Source organism: Physeter macrocephalus, chromosome 8 (genome assembly GCF_002837175.3).
Source record: "Physeter macrocephalus isolate SW-GA chromosome 8, ASM283717v5, whole genome shotgun sequence".
Taxonomy (NCBI): Eukaryota; Metazoa; Chordata; class Mammalia; order Artiodactyla; family Physeteridae; genus Physeter; species Physeter macrocephalus.
In genome coordinates, this window is record NC_041221.1 from 137,160,338 (window position 1) to 137,179,653 (window position 19,316).

Here is a 19,316-nt window from a genome sequence, read left to right on the forward strand (position 1 = left end):
CAAAAAAAAATTAGAAGGCTATTATAGTATTTGAGAAGATTGATAAATGCTTGAACCAGCACGGTGACAGTATAGATGGAGGTAACTGTAATGAAATTATCAGCACTCATTCATTGACATGATAAAGGGAATGAGGGAGAGGAATGAGTCGAGGATGACCCTCCTTACTCCTCTTCATTGTGACTGACCCAGCTTGGGTGGCTAATGGTGTCATTCCCCTGAGATAGTGAATCCTGGCATAACCACCTGATAGGTCAGATTGATTGACATCTCCGTCATTCCCATGGGAGGAGGTTTAGGTGTTTGGGAGTAAAAGAACACAGAAAGCAATACCTCCCTTTGAGACCAGAGTGTTGGTTGCTAGCCTCACCATCAAAAGGATATTCTTGAGGGTCAAGGGCTTGGGAAAACACCTGGGGAGGATAACCTCAGGTTTTGCCACTGGTTTTGGCAGCCTAGGTGAGGATTCAGATGAATTTTAAAAATCTCATGTCCAAATCAGGCTGAATTTTTCTCTTTGTGCTGTGGTGTGTTTGCGACTTGAATTACAGTTTGCAGGTAACTACAGTGTGAATTGAACGATGTTTCTGCATTTGTGCAACGTGGTAGCCAGGCTCCAGGGAGGGTCTGGATCAGGGTAGGGGTGGGGTGAGATCAAGTCTCCCTTGCCAAAAGGCCCCCTAGGGCTAAGTGAAAAACTTGCTCTTTTGAAACAGTCACTGTTGGTAATTAACAACTTATCGAGCATACAGTGGTGTCAGATAAAGGAGATTTGTAGGCACTGTGCTGTTGGTAGCAGATCTCAATCATTCAAGGAAGCTATTAAATCTGTGAACATTAGCATTCTGCCAGGAAGTGAGATGTAATCCTTAGCGTCTCCCAGACAAACTGATTCTTTACTGATTTGGAACATCTCCCTCTCCTGGCTTCCTCCCCCCTCCTTCACCTCCTTCCATACTGTCCTTGAAATCGATGAATGGCAATTTAGTATACCACCAGTGGGTATCTGAATAAGAGAGGTTTGGTTTCTGCTGCGCCTTCTGTTACAACAAAAATGTGTACTGCATAAAACCTTAATGTGTAAGCCTTTTCTGCAAAGAGGTGGATGTATTTCTGAATAATCTGCAGAGGGGCAGAGTTTTTAGTATAAGGCAGTGCTTCTAAGTAGCTGTTGCTCTAATCCAGTCAGACTGAGGCAGAAGCTACTCATTTAGAATATTGGTGGACGACAACATTGGCTTGAACAAAGTGACCAGTCTCAAATGGCTACTCACTCTCTGGGCTGCAGGTTGCTAGGGCTCAGGCTGTCGCTGTTTTCCCCACCGGAAAGGGGCGGGGCGGTGTGGGCTGGGGATTGGTGTGTTAGAGAAAAAAAATACGTGTATGTTGTCTGCCTCTCCATAGAGGTAATAACCCGTGGGAAAAAAAATGCTGTTGAACAGGAGGAAGGCAAAAAGATAGGTGGGTTGTTTTTTGTTTTTTCTTTCCTGTTTCCAATGCTGCGACGCATTTACCCTGCTGCTATTGGGACGTTCTCTGCTTAGCCTATTGGCTGAGCCCAGGAGCCGCTGTCTGCCAATCGGGTGGAGGAAGGCAGACAAATCTACCCCGCCACCAGCAAAAAAACGGCGCGTAACCCTTGCGGCGCCGGCCCAGCCGCGCCAGAGCTGGCGCGGGGAAAGGGAGATAGGTGTCTCCAGCTGCTGTGGCCGTTCGGGGCGGGTCGGCTTCTTCGGCTTCTCAGGACCAGATAGAGAACTAGTGGGCGGCAGCAATGCTCCGCAAGGTGAGAAGCTGGGTAGAAATCTGCCGGGGGACTACCCTTTTGTTCCTTTTTTGCCACCTGGGTTACGTTTGTGGGCAGATCCGATACCCGGTCCCAGAGGAGTCACAGGAAGGGACTTTTGTAGGGAATGTGGCCCAAGATTTCCTGCTGGATGCAGAGAGCTTGGCAGCTCGCAGGCTGCAGGTCGCTGGAGAGGTGAACCAAAGACACTTCCGTGTGGATTTGGACAGCGGTGCCCTGCTCATCAAGAATCCAATCGATCGAGAGGCACTGTGTGGGCTCAGTGCCAGCTGCATCGTGCCCCTGGAGTTTGTAACAGAAGGGCCTTTGGAAATGTACCGAGCAGAGGTAGAAATCGTGGATGTGAATGATCACGCCCCCCGATTTCCTCGGCAGCAGCTGGACTTGGAAATTGGGGAGGCAGCTCCTCCAGGACAGCGTTTCCCCTTGGAAAAGGCTCAGGATGCAGATGTGGGGAGCAACTCCATCAGCAGCTATAGACTAAGCTCCAATGAACACTTTGCACTGGATGTCAAGAAGCGCAGCGACGGCAGCCTGGTCCCAGAGCTGCTCCTGGAGAAGCCTTTGGATCGGGAAAAGCAATCAGACTACCGCCTAGTGCTGACTGCTGTGGATGGAGGGAACCCCCCGAGATCTGGCACAGCGGAGCTCCGGGTGTCAGTGCTGGACGTGAATGACAACGCCCCAGCCTTCCAGCAATCCAGCTACAGGATTAGCGTTCTGGAGAGCGCGCCAGCCGGCATGCTGCTCATCCAGCTCAATGCCTCTGACCCAGACCTGGGTCCCAGTGGTAACGTCACCTTTTCTTTCAGTGGTCACACCCCTGATCGTGTGAGAAATCTCTTTAGCCTGCACCCCACTAATGGCAAGCTTACTCTTCAGGGGCCCCTAGACTTTGAGAGCGAGAATTACTATGAATTTGATGTTCGGGCTCGAGATGGGGGTTCTCCAGCCATGGAGCAACATTGCAGCCTTCGGGTGGATCTCCTGGATGTAAATGACAATGCCCCCCACATCACAGTGACCTCAGAGCTTGGGACTCTCGCTGAGAGCGCAGAACCTGGCACCGTGGTGGCGCTCATCAGTGTGCAGGACCCCGACTCAGGTTCAAACGGAGATGTGAGCCTCCGTATTCCTGACCATTTACCCTTTGCCCTCAAGTCCGCCTTCAGGAACCAGTTCTCCCTGGTGACTGCTGGGCCCTTGGACCGAGAGGCCAAATCCAGCTATGATATCATGGTCACTGCTTCTGATGCTGGGAGCCCTCCTCTGAGCACCCACAGGACCATTTTCCTCAATATTTCAGATGTGAATGATAACCCACCCTCTTTCTTTCAGAGGTCACATGAAGTATTTGTTCCAGAGAACAATCGCCCAGGGGACCTGCTTTGCTCCCTTGCAGCCTCTGATCCAGACTCTGGCTTGAATGCACTTATCTCCTACTCTCTCCTAGAGCCCAGAAATCGAGATGTGTCAGCTTCCTCCTTCATCTCTCTGAACCCCCAGACGGGAGCTGTTCATGCTACTCGATCCTTTGACTATGAGCAAACACAGACGCTGCAGTTTGAGGTGCAGGCCCGGGATCGGGGCAACCCACCCCTTAGTAGCACCGTGACAGTTCGTCTATTTGTGCTGGACCTCAATGACAATGCGCCAGCTGTGCTCCGCCCTAGAGCCCGACCTGGTTCCTTATGTCCACAAGCACTGCCTCCATCAGTTGGTGCTGGACACCTAGTTACAAAGGTGACCGCTGTGGACTTGGATTCAGGTTACAATGCTTGGGTTTCATATCAGCTCCTGGAGGCCCCAGATCCCAGCCTGTTTGCAGTCTCCCGCTATGCTGGGGAGGTGCGGACGGCTGTTCCCATCCCAGCTGATCTCCCGCCGCAGAAGCTGGTCATTGTGGTAAAGGACAGTGGCAGCCCACCACTCTCTACCTCCGTTACTCTCCTGGTGTCCTTGGAAGAAGACACTCATCCAGTCGTCCCTGATCTTCGAGAATCTTCAGCTCCAAGGGAAGGAGAATCCCGCTTGACCCTGTACTTGGCTGTATCTCTAGTGGCAATTTGCTTTGTCTCCTTTGGCTCATTCGTGGCACTAATCTCGAAGTGCCTGCGTGGGGCTGCCTGTGGAGTGACCTGCTTTCCTGCTGGCACCTGTGCCTGCCTCACCCGATCTCGAAGGAGAGAGGGGCTTCCTCCTTCCAATGGGATCCTCCGAATCCAGCTAGGGTCAGATGATCCTATCAAGTTTGTTGATGTGGGCGGCCACTCTCATGGCTGTACACCCTTGGCTTCTGCACCCACTCGGAGCGATAGCTTCATGATGGTGAAGTCACCCAGTGCACCTATGGCAGGGGAACCTGTTCGCCCAAGTTGCCCACCCTCTGATCTTCTCTATGGGCTAGAGGTGAGACCTTTGCAGGCTCAGCCAATGCTTGAGGGTTATTCTGAGGCAGGCATGTGGCTGGGCCATGTCCCAGAGAGTACTGGTCTCTCTGTAAGAGCCTGTAGTGATATCACCACTTCTGTGAGTGGTAACTATGTGGTAGATGCTATGCTTTAGAAGTGTTTTGTGAATTAACCAGGGAGTTTTCACGGATTAGTACTTGAGGTGGATTATGCCCTTATCTGAGAGTAAGAATTGAAAGTAAGTGATCAAGAGCCAGGGTATTGTGGAAACACACTACTGGAATGTGGATCATATGGAAGGCTCTTGTGCACAAGGTGCACCTAAACCCAGGTGGCTGCTTTCTCTACTCTTCCTGAATGAGGGGGCCAGGGTCTGGAACACCTTAACTCTAGGTTAAGGGGAGCTAACATCTTTGCCCCACAGTATCATCTACTCCCTAATCCACGGTGAAAGGGACTCTCTGCTTGAAACGTAGCAGAGAGCAAAAAGAAGAAAGAGCCAAGGGAGTAGAGAGGCGTCAAGGTGGAAGCAGGGATCTTTTTGTCCAGGTCTCCAGGACTCCCAATCAAGTCCCCACTGGGATTTGAGCTAGATTCAATAGATTGGGGCAGGGGAACTTTACCTCTTTGGGAGGAAAAGGCAATAAGTGAAATCACTAAATATCAAAACCTGTTTTACTGCTGAGGAATTCATAGAGACAGCCACTATGGGAGTCTTTTTTTAAGTAGTTTCTTCTGAATTGATGAAACCATAAAGCCTAGAGGCCATGCCTAGACTCTAGTCATCTTCCTTGGGTGACCTGGATCAGTCCTAGAAATGTTCCCCCTACCACAAGCTGTGATGCCCATTCCATAGCTAAAGTCTGGGATCTCAGAAAAATTGAATCCTTATGGCCATCAGCTGACAATGAGATTCCTCAAAGTACTGCTGGAGAGTCCGAGCAAGACTCTGAAGGGTCCTAACAAATCTTTTCTCTCACCTTGGCAGTGTTTGGTCGGATGGGGTAGGGAGGGGATAACACATGGGCTTTGCCTCCCTGAGAAGGACAAAATTTTGTTGGTTCAAGCAAAGTAGTGGGAGCTTCTGAAGTCATGCAGGAAGTTGCTGGGACAGAACACTGAGAAGTTTTGTACCACTTCGTCTTCCCTGCTGAGCACCATCTGAGCTGCCAAGGGGGCTGAATCAACCTGCAGCATGAAATGAGTGGGGAGGTAGGAGGCTTCTCTGACACAGATTTGCAGCGCCTGTTCCTAAGGTTTCCAGGACTGAGGAGACTTGATAATTGGTTGGGAGCACAGACTTTTGGGCCAATCAGACTCAGAGCCAAGGTGGGGGATCTGCTCTTCCTGCCCGCCTCTCCTCCCCCAGCTCCCCAGCTCCACTCAGATTCGATTCCCCTCCCCCCCCCAACCCACCCCCGCCATTTGGTGACTAAGAAGAACTGCTGCAGGCAGACAAACCTCGGAGCAGTTTTTTAAGAGGCTGGAAGGAGACATAAGAGATTTCAGCTGCTATATTCCAAGCCCTGGGTCTGCCTTCGAGACAGGACAGCACAGAGTCAGTGTCCAGGAAGGGACTTCTGGGTCATGGGGCCCAAGACACCCCCGCAGCTCGCTGGGAAATGGCAAGTGCTGTGCATGTTGTCCTTGTGCTCCTGGGGCTGGGTGTCTGGGCAGCTTCGTTACTCAGTGGTGGAGGAGTCTGAGCCGGGGACGCTGGTGGGGAACGTTGCTCAGGATCTAGGCTTAAAGCTGACAGATCTGTTGAGCCGCCGCCTGCGGTTGGGCTCTGAGGAGAGTGGGCACTATTTTTCCCTGAGCTTGATGAGTGGTGCTCTGGCAGTGAATCAGAAAATTGACCGAGAGAGCCTGTGTGGAGCCAGCACCAGCTGCCTGCTGCCACTACAGGTGGTGACCGAACACCCGCTGGAACTAATCCGTGTAGAGGTAGAAATCCTGGATCTCAATGACAACTCTCCTAGCTTTGCCACCCCTCAGCGAGAGATACGCATCTCAGAATCAGCTGCACTTGGGGCACTGTTCCCACTGGATAGTGCCCAGGATCCAGACGTGGGTACCAATACCGTGAGCTTCTATACTCTGAGCCCCAGTAGCCACTTCTCTCTGAATGTGAAGACCCTAAAAGATGGGAAGCTGTTCCCAGAGCTGGTGCTAGAGCAGCAGCTGGACCGTGAAGCCCAGGCAAGACATCAGCTGGTGCTCACTGCTGTGGATGGGGGTATCCCACCCCGCTCAGGGACCACCCTTGTCTCCATCACTGTGCTGGACATCAATGATAATGCTCCAACCTTCCAGTCCTCAGTTCTACGTGTGGGACTCCCAGAGAATGCGCCCGTGGGTACACTGCTGCTCCGCCTGAATGCCACTGATCCAGATGAAGGCACCAATGGCCAACTAGACTATTCTTTTGGAGACCATACATCTGAGGCAGTGCGGAATCTCTTTGGCCTAGACCCTAGCAGCGGAGCAATCCATGTGTTGGGTCCCATAGACTTTGAGGAATCAAGTTTCTATGAAATTCATGCAAGAGCCCGTGACCAAGGACAGCCAGCCATGGAAGGCCACTGTGTGATTCAAGTGGATGTGGGGGATGCAAATGACAACGCCCCAGAGGTACTATTGGCCTCTTTGGTCAACCCTGTCCTGGAGAGCACACCAGTGGGCATAGTAGTGGGATTATTTAATGTGCGGGACCGAGACTCAGGGAGAAATGGTGAAGTGAGCCTTGATATCTCTTCGGGCCTGCCATTTCAGATTAAGCCTTCTGAGAACCACTACTCACTGCTAACCAGCCAGCCTTTGGACCGTGAGGCCACATCCCACTATATCATTGAGCTGCTGGCCCGCGATGGGGGCTCGCCTCCCTTGCACGCCCATCTCACCGTCAGGCTCAACATTTCAGATGTAAACGACAATGCACCCTACTTCACCCAGCAGCTCTACACTGCTTACATCCCAGAAAACCGGCCTCCAGGCTCCCTTCTCTGCACCGTGGCTGCCTCTGATCCAGACACTGGGGATAATGCTCGCCTCACCTACTCCATTGTAGGGAATCAGATTCAGGGAGCCCCAGCCTCCTCCTTTGTGTATGTCAACCCTGAGGATGGGCGGGTCTTTGCCCAGCGTACTTTCGACTACGAATTGCTGCAGATGCTGCAGATTGTGGTGGGCGTTCGAGACTCTGGCTCTCCCCCATTGCACGCCAACACATCTCTCCATGTGTTTGTCCTGGACCAGAATGATAATGCCCCAGCCGTGCTGCACCCCAGACCAGGCCGGGATCTCTCAGTCCCCCAGCGTCTCCCTCGCTCTGCCCCTCCTGGCTCCTTCGTCACCAAGGTGACAGCCGTAGATGCTGATGCAGGCCACAATGCCTGGCTCTCCTATTCACTGTTGCCACAGTCCACAGCCCCAGGACTGTTCCTGGTGTCTGCACACACTGGTGAGGTGCGAACAGCCCGGGCCTTACTGGAGGATGACCCTGACACGCAGCAGGTGGTGGTCCTGGTGAGGGACAATGGTGACCCTTCCCTCTCCTCTACAGCCACAGTCCTTCTGATTCTGGAGGATAAGGACCCTGAGGAAATGCCCAAATCCAGCGACTTCCTCACACACCCTCCTGAGCAGTCAGACCTTACCCTTTATCTCATTGTGGCTCTTGTGGCCATCAGTCTCTTATCCTTAGTCACCTTCACCTTTCTGTCAGCTAAGTGCCTTCGGGGGCACGCAGACGGGGATGGGGGTGGGGGTGAGTGCTGTGGGCGCCAGGACTCGCCCTCCCGGGAGTTCTATAAGCAGTCCGGCCCCAACCTACAGGTGAGCTCAGACGGCACACTCAAGTACATGGAGGTGACGCTGCGGCCCACAGACTCGCACAGCCATTGCTACAGGACGTGCTTTTCACCAGCCTCGGACGGCAGTGACTTCACTTTTCTAAGGCCCCTCAGCGTCCAGCAGCCATCAACTCTGGCACAGGAGCCTGACGCCTTCCGGTCCCGCTCTAACACGCTGCGGGAGCGGAGCCAGGTGAGGGGCTCGGCGCGACCCCTGGGGGCGGCAATGGAGAAGCCGCCCAGCCACATCAGGGACTTTGAACTTGGCATCCGCTCCTCTGGTGCGGGCTCGGCCGGAATGTCGGGACTGTTTGGACGGATTGTGTGGAACCAGAGGTGTGGCCGAGGCAGGGATGGGGCTCTGAGCCCGGCGAGGTGATGGTGATTGTGGTTGAGGGGGAGAGAGGAAAGGACCGACCCCACATTCAGAAAAGCCTGGGGTCTGGCGATCATTCTGGCGATTTCCGCCGGGTCCGGGGTCCGGGTGGAGGCGGTCACAGATCCACGCCTGCAGCCAGCCTCCGAGGCTCCGGTGCGGGCACGCTCCACTGGTCTTGAGGTTTCTTCTTAGGTTTCTCCCCACTCCCTTGACCTGTGACTTCGCTGTTATTCCCAACCCTCTTTATTCCCGCATCAAACCAACGCGTCTCTGGACAGAGCAGAAGTGCGCCCGCAGGGCCCGCACGAGCCACGCACCGCGCACGGGCTCGCCGCGCCTCACCCGCGCACGCACACGTCCCCTCGCACTTGGCCTTCCACGTACACCGCCTTTTACTGCCAGCCGCTCGCTGCCAGGTGCACTGGCTGTTCTGGCCTGCTCACAGCTTCCCTCCCGCCCTGCTGCTCGCCTCACAGGTACTGACTGAGCGCGCCCAGGTTGTGGCCGTCCCGGCCCCTGACGACCCTGGAGCCTCGCTCCCGCCCCCGCCCGGACCTGGACCGGTCGCCTCCTGGCGAGCCAGAGTCGCCCGCAGCGTAGCTACTCTGGGCACTCTAGGCGCGGGGCGGGCGGGACTCTATGACCCGCGGGCTGGCGGATCCCGCCGGGTCCGGGGCTCAGAGCGGAGGCCGGGCTGTGCCTCCAGCCCAGAAACCTAGCTCGGGTCGGCCAGGCTGCCCTGTGGCCCAAGGGACGGCGGGGTCCGGCCTGGGACGAGCGAACAGGCCTCTATAGGACAGGCCGCCTGGGCCCTCTGTGGCACCACCGACCTGTCTTCTGGTGGGAAGTGCGACCCTGGAACACGTGGGCTCTGGACGCTAAGACACAGGCTTTTGGCTCCGTCATCACCACAGTGTGCCCAGCGATCTAGGAACAGGGTTTTGGGAGTGACCAAATTATCTGACACTCTGGCAAGTCTTTCTTTCCCCGGTTGTTGGAAAGCCATGGCCTCTGCCAGAAGCCAGTAGGGTGCTCGCATACATGGGGAAACTATAATGGTAAAACACACGTTTCTGTAACTCCAGGAGCTTGTATTCAAAATATGTCCATACCCCATCCTGCCCCTCGAATCAGAATTATAGTTTGGAACAACACCCCCGTGTGATTCTGATAGCTCATTGAGAGAGCCTTACTACATACTTCCTCTTAGAACCACGACATCTCCCTTGCTCTTCCCCACACTTGTTGGGTAGGTACTAGAATCCTCCCTCTGATAACTGAGTTTCTCAGAGCTCAAGTGTCTTGCTCAAGTTCACAGGGTGAGTGGTCGAAAAAAGATCTAATCTAGGTCTAACTCCAGAATTTGTGCTTTCAATCACTTGGTACTTGTAAAACTGGAGGACAGGAGGGACGGTTTGTGTCTGCTGGGATGAGGCAAAGGGGGGCATTCTTTCCCTTTTAGAGTCTAACACGTGAAGAAAAGTCTACTGAGGCTCCTTATTCCTGAGCAGCCCTAATTGAAAAAACTTGGACCCACCGTCCTTATGTAGGTTGTGAGTTGGCCTAGTTCCTATCCTCCAGTCTGTCATGGTTCCTGCATCTCCATGTAGATTCTGCTGTGTCTAAGAATATAGTAACTGAGAGCTGGACATCCCCGTACCCTTTCCCCGTGGCGGCTCCAGAATGGTGCTTGTAACTCCTGTTGTACCTGGGATGCTAAGTTTCTGGGTTCTGCTTGCATCACTGCCACCTGTGATACTTGGAGTGAGTCATTTGGCAGCCCTGGGTCTTCCTTCTCCCCAGTGTAATCAGAGGTGCTCACACCTCCCTCTCTGCTCCTGGGAGTGAGTGTGAGAATTAATTGCAGGAGCACCCCAGAATGGAGAGGAAATGGCTCTAGGAGTGCTCCATGAGAGTGTGTGATGGGATAATACACCCTCTGGAAAGGCTGGGAGGGTCTTGGAAGTGAAGTGGCTGGCTAGAGTCCCACACCTTCTTCCAGGTGGGAGATGGCTACAGATCTGCCCCTTGGGAGCCCTGGAGATTGAGTTGGCTCTCCTTGGAGCCTGTGGGAGCTTGATCTCTGCCGGGCTCCATCCCAGCAGTTCTCTCTGTCCCAGACAGAGCTGCCTTGTTCTCTCCTCCTTAGTCAAAGCCATTGTCTGGCACAGAGTTCTGGGGGTGGGAGGTGTCCTGGGGCTTGGATGCCCTGGCATCCAAAGGCCCAGTCTGGCATGACTCCTAAATTAATAATGTATTTAGCTATGGGAAGGGATCCTTGAGAGCCAAGGGTCTGAAGGAGGTGTCCTTCTGAACCTGTAAAGGCACAACCTGGCATGAAAAGGGTTACCCAGAGCAGCAGCCATCTTGCCGCAGAGGATGCTTTGTTCCCAACTGAGGAGCTGAATGAAATTCTTTCTAGGGCTGGTGGAATTCTCATGTAAAAACCTCCTCTGCCACTTTTGGGGGCCTTCTCTGCACCCCTCCCCCCAGTTTCACAGAAGGTGCTTTCAGCCCTTGAATCTCTGCTCAGAAGTTCTGAGTCTGGGGGCTGGGAGGAAGGGGCCGGTTCCTTAGGAAAGGAATCTGGGTTTGCTCACTGTGGTCAGATAACTGTGATTTTATCTCTTTGTCTCTGTTACCTCAGACCTCTGATACCTGAGGTGTATTTTGTCTTTGTAAATGAGCCTACCTCGCCCTCATCTTACCCCATTTGGGTACTCAGCCCCTTTCCCTCTGTTTTCTCCACAGCAAGCCCCGCCCAACACGGACTGGCGTTTCTCCCAGGCCCAGAGACCCGGCACCAGCGGGTAGGTGACTGCCTCTCCAGCCCACCCTCTTCTCTGCGACATTTTTCTCAGTGATGACGTGGGAGGAGATGGGGGGAGGGCTCAGCATTTGCTACAAATGGCTTCCTCCCTCAGTTCCAGATTTCAGGGAGGTTTTGGTGTGTTGGGGGCTGGTACACAAACCCCAGAAGGAAGAGGCTCCTACTCTGGCTATTTTGGAAACGCAATTCACACGCTCATCCCTTCCCTTCGCCCCACCACACAAACCTTTTCCTGTATCTTGGGGGCTCTGTGGGAGCAAAGGATGGTCTCAAGGTGGTCTCTGGGTGGAGAGGAAGGTTTTTATACCTATCCACCGGCTCCATCCCCCGCTCCAGATTTGGCTGGCCTCCGTCCTGACTGGGGTTCAGGAAGAGGAATCTGGGACAGGAGGAGGAGGGGAGGAGCTGTCAGCAGCCAGAATCTCCTCCAGAGCCGTCAGGAAAGAGCCGAGGCTGAGGGGAGGGTGGTCAGGCAGCTGGAGGTGGGGCTGGGGACGGAGAGCCTGCAGCCTTCTCTGCCTGCAGGCCCTTTGTCTCTGACACTCTCTCACAGTCCTCGGCTCAGTCTCTGTGTTAGTTTGCAATCTCTGCCTCTCCCTCTCTTTCTCGTCTCGATCTGTTTCTGTCTTTATTGCTGTATCTTGGTCCCTACCATTTGTGTCTACTTGCACTGATCTGTGCCTCTTGCTGCGCCTGCTATGGCTAGGTGCTCAATAAATGTGGAATCAATGAATAAACGTGACTCCGCCTTAGTCTCAGTCTCTGTTTCTCCTTTTCCCTCTGTCTCTGCTTCCCTGTCTCTGTCCTTGACCTCTCTTCTGTCTCTCCTTCTCTCATCATTTCCTAGTGTCCTGGTTTTCTTCTGTCTCCAGTCTCTTTCTCTCCCTCTCACTGTTTCTCCTTTCTTCTCTGTTCTCAGCCTCTCTGTGTCTCCTTTGTCTTTGTCTCTGTCTCTCTCTCTGTATATCTCTCTAAGTCTCTTCTCTGTCTCTTTTTGCCTTAATGGGTATCTTTCTCTGTTGCTCTTTCTTTATCTTTCTCTCTCTCTCTCTCTTTCTTTTATCCTGTCTTTTACTCTGTGTCCCTCTCTCTGTCTCTCATTTCCTAAAACATGTGGGCAAGCCAGCACACACATGCCCGCCCCCCAGGCTCTCTCCCTCCCCAGCCCCTCACACACAGAGCCTTTGATCTCTGCTCTCCACCATACACCCTCCCATCCATGCTGCCCCAGCTGCTCAGATCAATCTGGTATGAATTCCTGCTAAGACAGGAACTCCCTGGGGCGAGCGGGCAGGGGTGGGGTGGAGGGGAGGAGGACTTCAGCAAAAGACCTGCAGTTGGTCTGAGGGGAGTGGGGTCAGCTCTGGGCCAGGCCTCCCAGTTAGAAGTCGGGAGCCTGGTGGAGTCCAAGAAGCCCAGGAGACAGAGGGAGGGGCAGAGTTTGGGCTGCCTTCCCCACCTCCTCACTGGTTGGACACTTGCTGCCCACATTTCCCCAGATGCTGAGCCCTCACTGCCACAAGAACCCAGGACACCTTGGTGTACGGTGGAGACTCAGCTCCTGGGCATGTGAGTCCTGCCTCTGGTATCGAGGTCTCAAGGCAGTTAGTTCCTAGCAGGCCCCTAGAAGGCAGCAAACCAGATGGCTTGGACTGCCCTTGCCCCTCCCTTGACCCCAGCTTTCTCCTTTCTCCTTGCTGGTCTTGCCAGCCTTCCCACAGGTTTATCCGTTAGGTCATTCATGTATTCGTTCATGTATTTATTCATTCAACAAATATTTATTGAGCATATACTATGAGCCAGGCCCTGTGCTAAACATTGGCCTGTAAGAGTTAACAAGCAGACACGATCCTTGTACTCATAGGCTGCCATGCCAGCAGGGAGGACAGAAAATTGACAACAAATCACACTAAAAAATTTTCTAGTTACAAATCATAGCAAGTTCTGGGAGGAGGGTCATGTGAGTGTAATGGGGGAGGGGGATAGAGAAGACCTCCAGGAGGAAGTGCCATTTGAGCTGAGGTGATGAGAAGTACAGGGCAATTCATGTTCTCTTTACCCATCGCCACCCCAGGCCATATACTGGCCCTGAAGCAGAATTCATTGCTGAACTTGAGAGCCCCACCTATTGACTCTTTTTTAAAAAATAATTTTTATTGGAGTATAGTTTATTTACAATATTGTGTTAGTTTCAGGTGCACAGCAAAGTGAATCAGTTACACATATTCACATATCCATTCTTTTTTAGATTCTTTTCCCATATAGGTCATTACAGAGTATTGAGTAGAGTTCCCTGTGCTATACAGTAGGTCCTTCTTAGCCGTTTGACTCTTACGTGCCTTCTGGATTGGCCGCCTTACCCCTGCCTCAAGTCCCTTTTCATCAAATGAGAGACTTGGTGGCCTAAAGTACATGAGTGAGCTCTTGGGGAGATGGAGGAGAAGATGCAGGAGCTCTCCCTTCCTTAGTTAACTTGAGGGGGATGGAACAAACATTTATGATTCAGCTGCACAGGGGCCCAGATGAAATCAATGTTAGGGGCCCAGTCCAGCAACTATAACTTCCCCCTGTCATCCACTCAATAAATAGTTAATAAGCACCCATCGTAGGACAGGTAGTATTCTAGGTGTAGGAGATATAAGATGGACGTAACCTCTGCCTTAGGGAGTTTACAGTGTGTTGAGGGAGACAGATATTAACCAAATAATTACTCAAAAAAATTGTACGATTACAGCTACCCTAAGTGCTATGAAGAGCAGTTCCTGGTGGTGAGAGTATAAAATAGAGATTTGACCTGGTCAGGGAGCAGGAGGACATCCAGGAGGAAATGAGCTTGTGGATTAACCAGCTGAAGGAAACAGGGAAGAGCATTCCAGGTGGAGGGAAGAGCATTTGCAAAGGCCCTGTGGTGAGGCCTCTCAGGATCAGCAGAATGCTGCAGGCTTTCTTTGCTGCCATTCTGATGAGTCAATGGGAGGGAGAAGATGAAGAGGGGAGATTTCTCTTATTCAGTCTAACCCTGGTTCTGGCTCCCCACTGCTCCTCTGGCCTATCTTGGCTACTGCGACACCAGGTTCAGAGCAGGGCTAGTGTCGAGTTCTTCAGTAAACCTGGTTCAAGTTCAAGCCAGCGCTCTGTCACATTGCCTAGACAAAAGGAAGTCTTATGAAGTCCCCGCCTGCCGGGTGCTCCTCCTCCCCACCACTAACCCTGCTCAGGTCCTCCTTTTGGCTTCTGATCCCAGCAGCTGTTGTCTCAAGCCCTGAGCCCAGCAAGCCAGTTCTCCTTTCTCAGGCTGTACCCCAGGCCCCGCCCTGCAGCTGTTCCCAGCCTCTGCCCAGAGGAGGGTCTCCATTTGGCTTTCCCTGGTCTGTTCTCCTTGGATGGCTCCACACTGCCATTTCCCCTTCCGTTCCACCTCCCCTGAGAGACACTATCCCTGCTCTCCCTCAGTTTGGGCAGTCATTCAACAAACAAATAGCATCTTATTTTTTTCTGCTTATAAAATAACCCATGCTCATTGTAGAAACATGAGAAATAGAGAAAACAGTTTAAAAGAAAAAGCACTCATAATTTTACAACCCAGCCTCTGGGGCTGCCCCTCACACACACACACACACACACACAGAGCACACTAGAATACAAACTTCTTAGGGCAAGAATCATATCACCTCTTAAATCCTAGGGCCTGTCACAGGCACTGGCACATAGTGGGTACAGGTTGTAGTTCTGCCTGTTGCCAGCTGTGTGATTTTGGGAAAGTCTCTCAACCTCTCTGAGCCCCAGTTTCATCTGCTGGGAAATAGGGATAATAACACTTATCTGTAGGTGGTTCTGAGGCTGAAATAGACAATATGTATATAATTTAGTCAGCCCACTACCCAGAAATAAGAAGCTCTGAGTAAATGGTTCAAAAAGAAGTCTGTCTCTCTACTCATCTCCTGCCCACATGCTTGGCCTCCAGCCTTCAATCATTTCCCAAGAATCCTTTCCGCCCAGCCCATCATGGTTCCAGGCCCACCCTTCCACTCACCTTTATTCCCTCACCACCATCACCCACCACCCCAGGGTATCCTAACCTGGTATCTGACCCTGTTGTCTACCCCACAGCCCCAAAGCTCTTCTCCCTGCTGCTCACCCCCCTACCTGTTCACCCCACTCTTTCCCCATTAGGCCCTTCACCTCGGCCTGAGGCCACCTGCCTCAGCCCTGCGCCCCCAGGCAGGCCCAGAGAGAGCTCAGTCTGCCTGCAAGTAAGGACTCCTGGATTTTCATGGAGACAGAGGTGGCTGAGGCTCCAACACTGGGCTCCCGTCCTCCCAGAGGTGCCCCCAAGCCTCAGTTTTCTCATAGGAGCAACCATGACCTTTAAATACTTAAATCCAATCATGACAACCCCCCTTTTATATACGTCAGTGGCTTCCCGGAGCTCTTAGGATGAGACGAAAATCTTTAGTGTACACTCTGCAGCCCCAGGTCCTGACACCACTGTGCCTTATGGCAGCCACACTGGTTTTCTCTTAGTGGTTTGAACTCACCAAGCTCCTCCCAGCCTCAGAGGCTGGGGCGTATTGCTCCCCCTGCTTGGAAAGCTTTCACAACACTACCCTTCTCCTAGTTAGCTTAATTTTACCCCTCAGTTTTTTACTTTGAAATGCTTCAAACCTTCCAAAGTTGAAAGAATCATATGAGGAACATCCAAATAAATACTCTTTTAAACCTAGATTCATCAATCATTAATATTTTGCACATTTACTTTCTCCTCTCTCTCTGTCTCTCAACATGCACACACACACACACACACACACACACCTCACATACTTTTTTTCTGAACCATTTGAGAGTTGCTGACATCATAACATTTGAAATACTTCAGTATCTCTCTCCTGATAACAATAACATTCTCATACATAACCACAAAAGAATGATCACATTTGAAGAATTCAACATTAATGCAATAATATACAGTCTACTAGCAGATTTTCATAAATGTTCCCCAAATGTCCTTTCAACCTGTATTTTTTTTTTCTTTTAACTCCAGAATTCAATCAAGGAACACGAATTGCATTTGCTTGCTACCTCTCTTTCATCTCCTTTAATCTAAAACAGGCTCCTTACCTTTTGGAGGGTTGTTTTTTTTAAGACATAGACATGTTTTAAAGAGTCCAGGCCAGCTGTCTTTCAAAATGTCCCACAGTCTGGATTTGCTGATCATTTTCTCATGGTGAGATCAGCTTACAGAGTCTGATAAGAATACTGCGTGGGTGACATTATACACTTTCTGCTGGGAATCATTTCCTGTCAGTTTGTCCCATTGTCAGTGATACTCAAGTTTGTTCCCTGGGTTAAAGTGGTATCCCCAGATCTCTCTGTTACAAAGATATTTTTAAATATTGGTGATTAATAAGTAATCTGTGGGTGATATTTGAGACTGTGCAGCAACCTTTCGCTGCTTTTAGTATTCATTGATGACCCTTGCCTGAATCGGTTTTTACATCAGCAGTTACACCGTGTTGATTTTCTATCACTCCTCGTACGTTTGTTTGGCTGGCATTCTCCTGCAGATCACCTGGATAGCCTCTTCAGATTTAAATACCCTATCTTTTCCTTGAGGAAGCCTGGACTGACTGGCTCCCTAACCCCAACTAGGTCAGAACTCTCCTTTACCCCTGCTCTTTGCCTCCATGGCACTTAATTGTCACAATTACAATTCAATTATTGTGTAATTATTTAATATCAGCCTCTCAATGGAGATCGAGCATCGTGAAGTCAGACTATTTCAGTCATGTTCACAGCTACAAACCCAGGACCTAGTCCTGTGTCTGGCACACAGTACTTGCTCAATAAATATTGATTGAATAAATGAACCCAGAATCCCAGCTCTTCCCATTCTGTGGAGGGAGAAATGACATTCCTGCTTTCTCCTCCAACCCTAACTCTACATTTGCTGTGACACCGTAGAGGGCACCACACAGCAGCTGGTCTGAGCCTTAGACTGAGTCCACCTGCCTGGGGATGGGAATTCCAGATCAGGGGAAAGCATAAGCAGGGACAGACCTTGGAAAAATTGTAACACACACACACACACACACACACACACACACACACACACACACACACACACACACGGGAATTCCAGATCAGGGGAAACCATAAGCAGGGACAGACCTTGGAAAAATTGTAACACACACACACACACACACACACACACACACACACACGCGCGCGCGCGCTCTTTCATGCCTTCAAGGCCTTCCCTGCAGCCCCTCCTCTGGTGCCAAACCCTTCTTACATCATAATGAGCCTAACTTTCTGGGCAGGGCTTTCTCCATTCATTCAGGCAACAAACATTTATTGAGGAACTTTAGTGTTCCAGATGGTGCAAAGGTCGACTAATAGACCGTGTGTGTCAGGCTGCTTCCCCTTCCCCTCAAAAATGGAAATCATTTGATCCCTGAAAATCCCCCGCCAAAGCATGGAAATAGTTACTACGGGAAAAATCCAAGTTGGGCTAGCATTTCTTAGAGTTCCTTTACAGGTTAACATTTTTAACAATTAGGAATCACCTCGTGTTTTTCTCAATGTTTAGAGCATCTAAAGCTCTTGACTAGGTGCTTCAGTGGAAAACGGGCACAGTCCTGGTCCCAGAGCTCAAGGAGCTGGGTCTGGGGGTGGAGCAGACAGGTGGGGACAGCGGCAGTCAGAGTGGGACTAGAGCTGCTGCAGGGCAGACAGTGGGGGTGGGAGCACAGTGGAGGCACCTAACCCAGCCTGGGTGGGCTTAGGGGTCCCCTCTGGCAACCTATTCATGTTACCAAGGCAGAGGTAGGGGAACTTGCATTCTAGGGAATGGTATCTGCCCAAGATGTGCTGCAAGAGAGAGTTTGAGGAATTAGGGAGAGCGCCTCAGAAAAGGTTTCTGATGGAATGTTTGAGAGTGAGGTTGGGGGTGTTCTTGTGAAACAGGAGGGGCTGGTCCTTGTGTGCCTGTGGATTTTATCCTGAGGGCTCAGTGAGCCACTGAAGTGATCAGACTTGAGTTTTAGAAACCTCTCTCCCTGTCTCGTGGGGCCCCCAACCTCTCCCCCTAGGTTCTCTCTAGGTTCTCACACCTTTCTCAAGTTCTGGTACATTCTCTTCCATTTCCCACCCTCACTGTCCTTGGGAGAGGGTCTGCTCTCCCTCACTGTGAGCCACTGCTCCCTCAAGGCAGGGCAAGCTTCAGTGCATCCTGCCCTCTCCCTCGAAGGGCCATGGTGTCTGAAACAGTAGAAAGCTGGTTTGGGGGACTGGCAAATCGGCGGGGGGGTGGGGTCTGGCTTCTGAAGGATTGTATAATCCGCCTCCTACCTTGCTGGAAGGGAGCAGGTCTTGGGCATGGGCTGGGGATAGACACTGGATGTGGGAGCCCCGGGAGAGGACAGGAGGGGCATGAGCTGGTGGCTTGGGAGACCGTGCTCACCATCCCATTCTCTCCGCAGATCCCAAAATGGCGATGAAACCGGCACCTGGCCCAACAACCAGTTTGACACAGAGATGCTGCAAGCCATGATCTTGGCCTCCGCCAGTGGTAAGTTGTGCCAGCATGTGTGGGGAGGGAGACCTGGGGTTCTGGGGTGCATCCCACAGCACCGTGCCCTGAGACTGGCTTTCCACCTCTGTGGTTCCTCTGGCCCTTTCAGCCGATCTGAGGCAGTCCGTAATTCCAGGATATAAAGCCGGGTTAGGGAATAGCTGAGGGATTGGGGGGGGGTCCTGGGATGCCCAGAGGGGAATAAACAGGGAAAGATCCTTGCAGGAGAAGTAGGGAGTAGTGGTTAAAAGTCTAGCCTTGGAAGGGACAACTATAGGTCAGGTCCTAGCTCTGCCGCTAACTACCTTTGTGACTTTGATCAGTTTGCTTAATCTCTCTAAATCTCAGTTTCTTCAGCCAAGAAAATGGGGACAGCGACCTCAAAGGATTGTTGTAAGGATTCAGTGAGATGATACCATAAAGCACATAGTACTGGACCTGGCACATACATGTCCTCAATCC

At 51.8% G+C, this 19,316-nt stretch overlaps 1 protein-coding gene across 17 annotated transcripts in view; it reads left to right on the forward strand.

Annotated features, from left to right (window-relative positions):
* LOC102983402 (protocadherin gamma-C4) overlaps positions 1 to 19,316 on the forward strand; it is a 169,933-nt gene that overhangs the window by 144,102 nt on the left and 6,515 nt on the right. For 15 of the 17 annotated variants that reach the window (XM_055086808.1, XM_024123525.3, XM_024123534.3 and 12 more), the window contains exons 2-3: positions 11,203 to 11,261; positions 18,763 to 18,851. In XM_055086808.1, the coding sequence (XP_054942783.1) occupies positions 11,203 to 11,261; positions 18,763 to 18,851 (148 nt within the window). Of the gene's footprint in view, positions 1 to 1,774; positions 4,217 to 8,055; positions 8,266 to 11,202; positions 11,262 to 18,762; positions 18,852 to 19,316 lie in introns of those variants that run through there. The other 2 variants (XM_024123509.3, XM_024123513.3) reach the window with 2 other exon arrangements.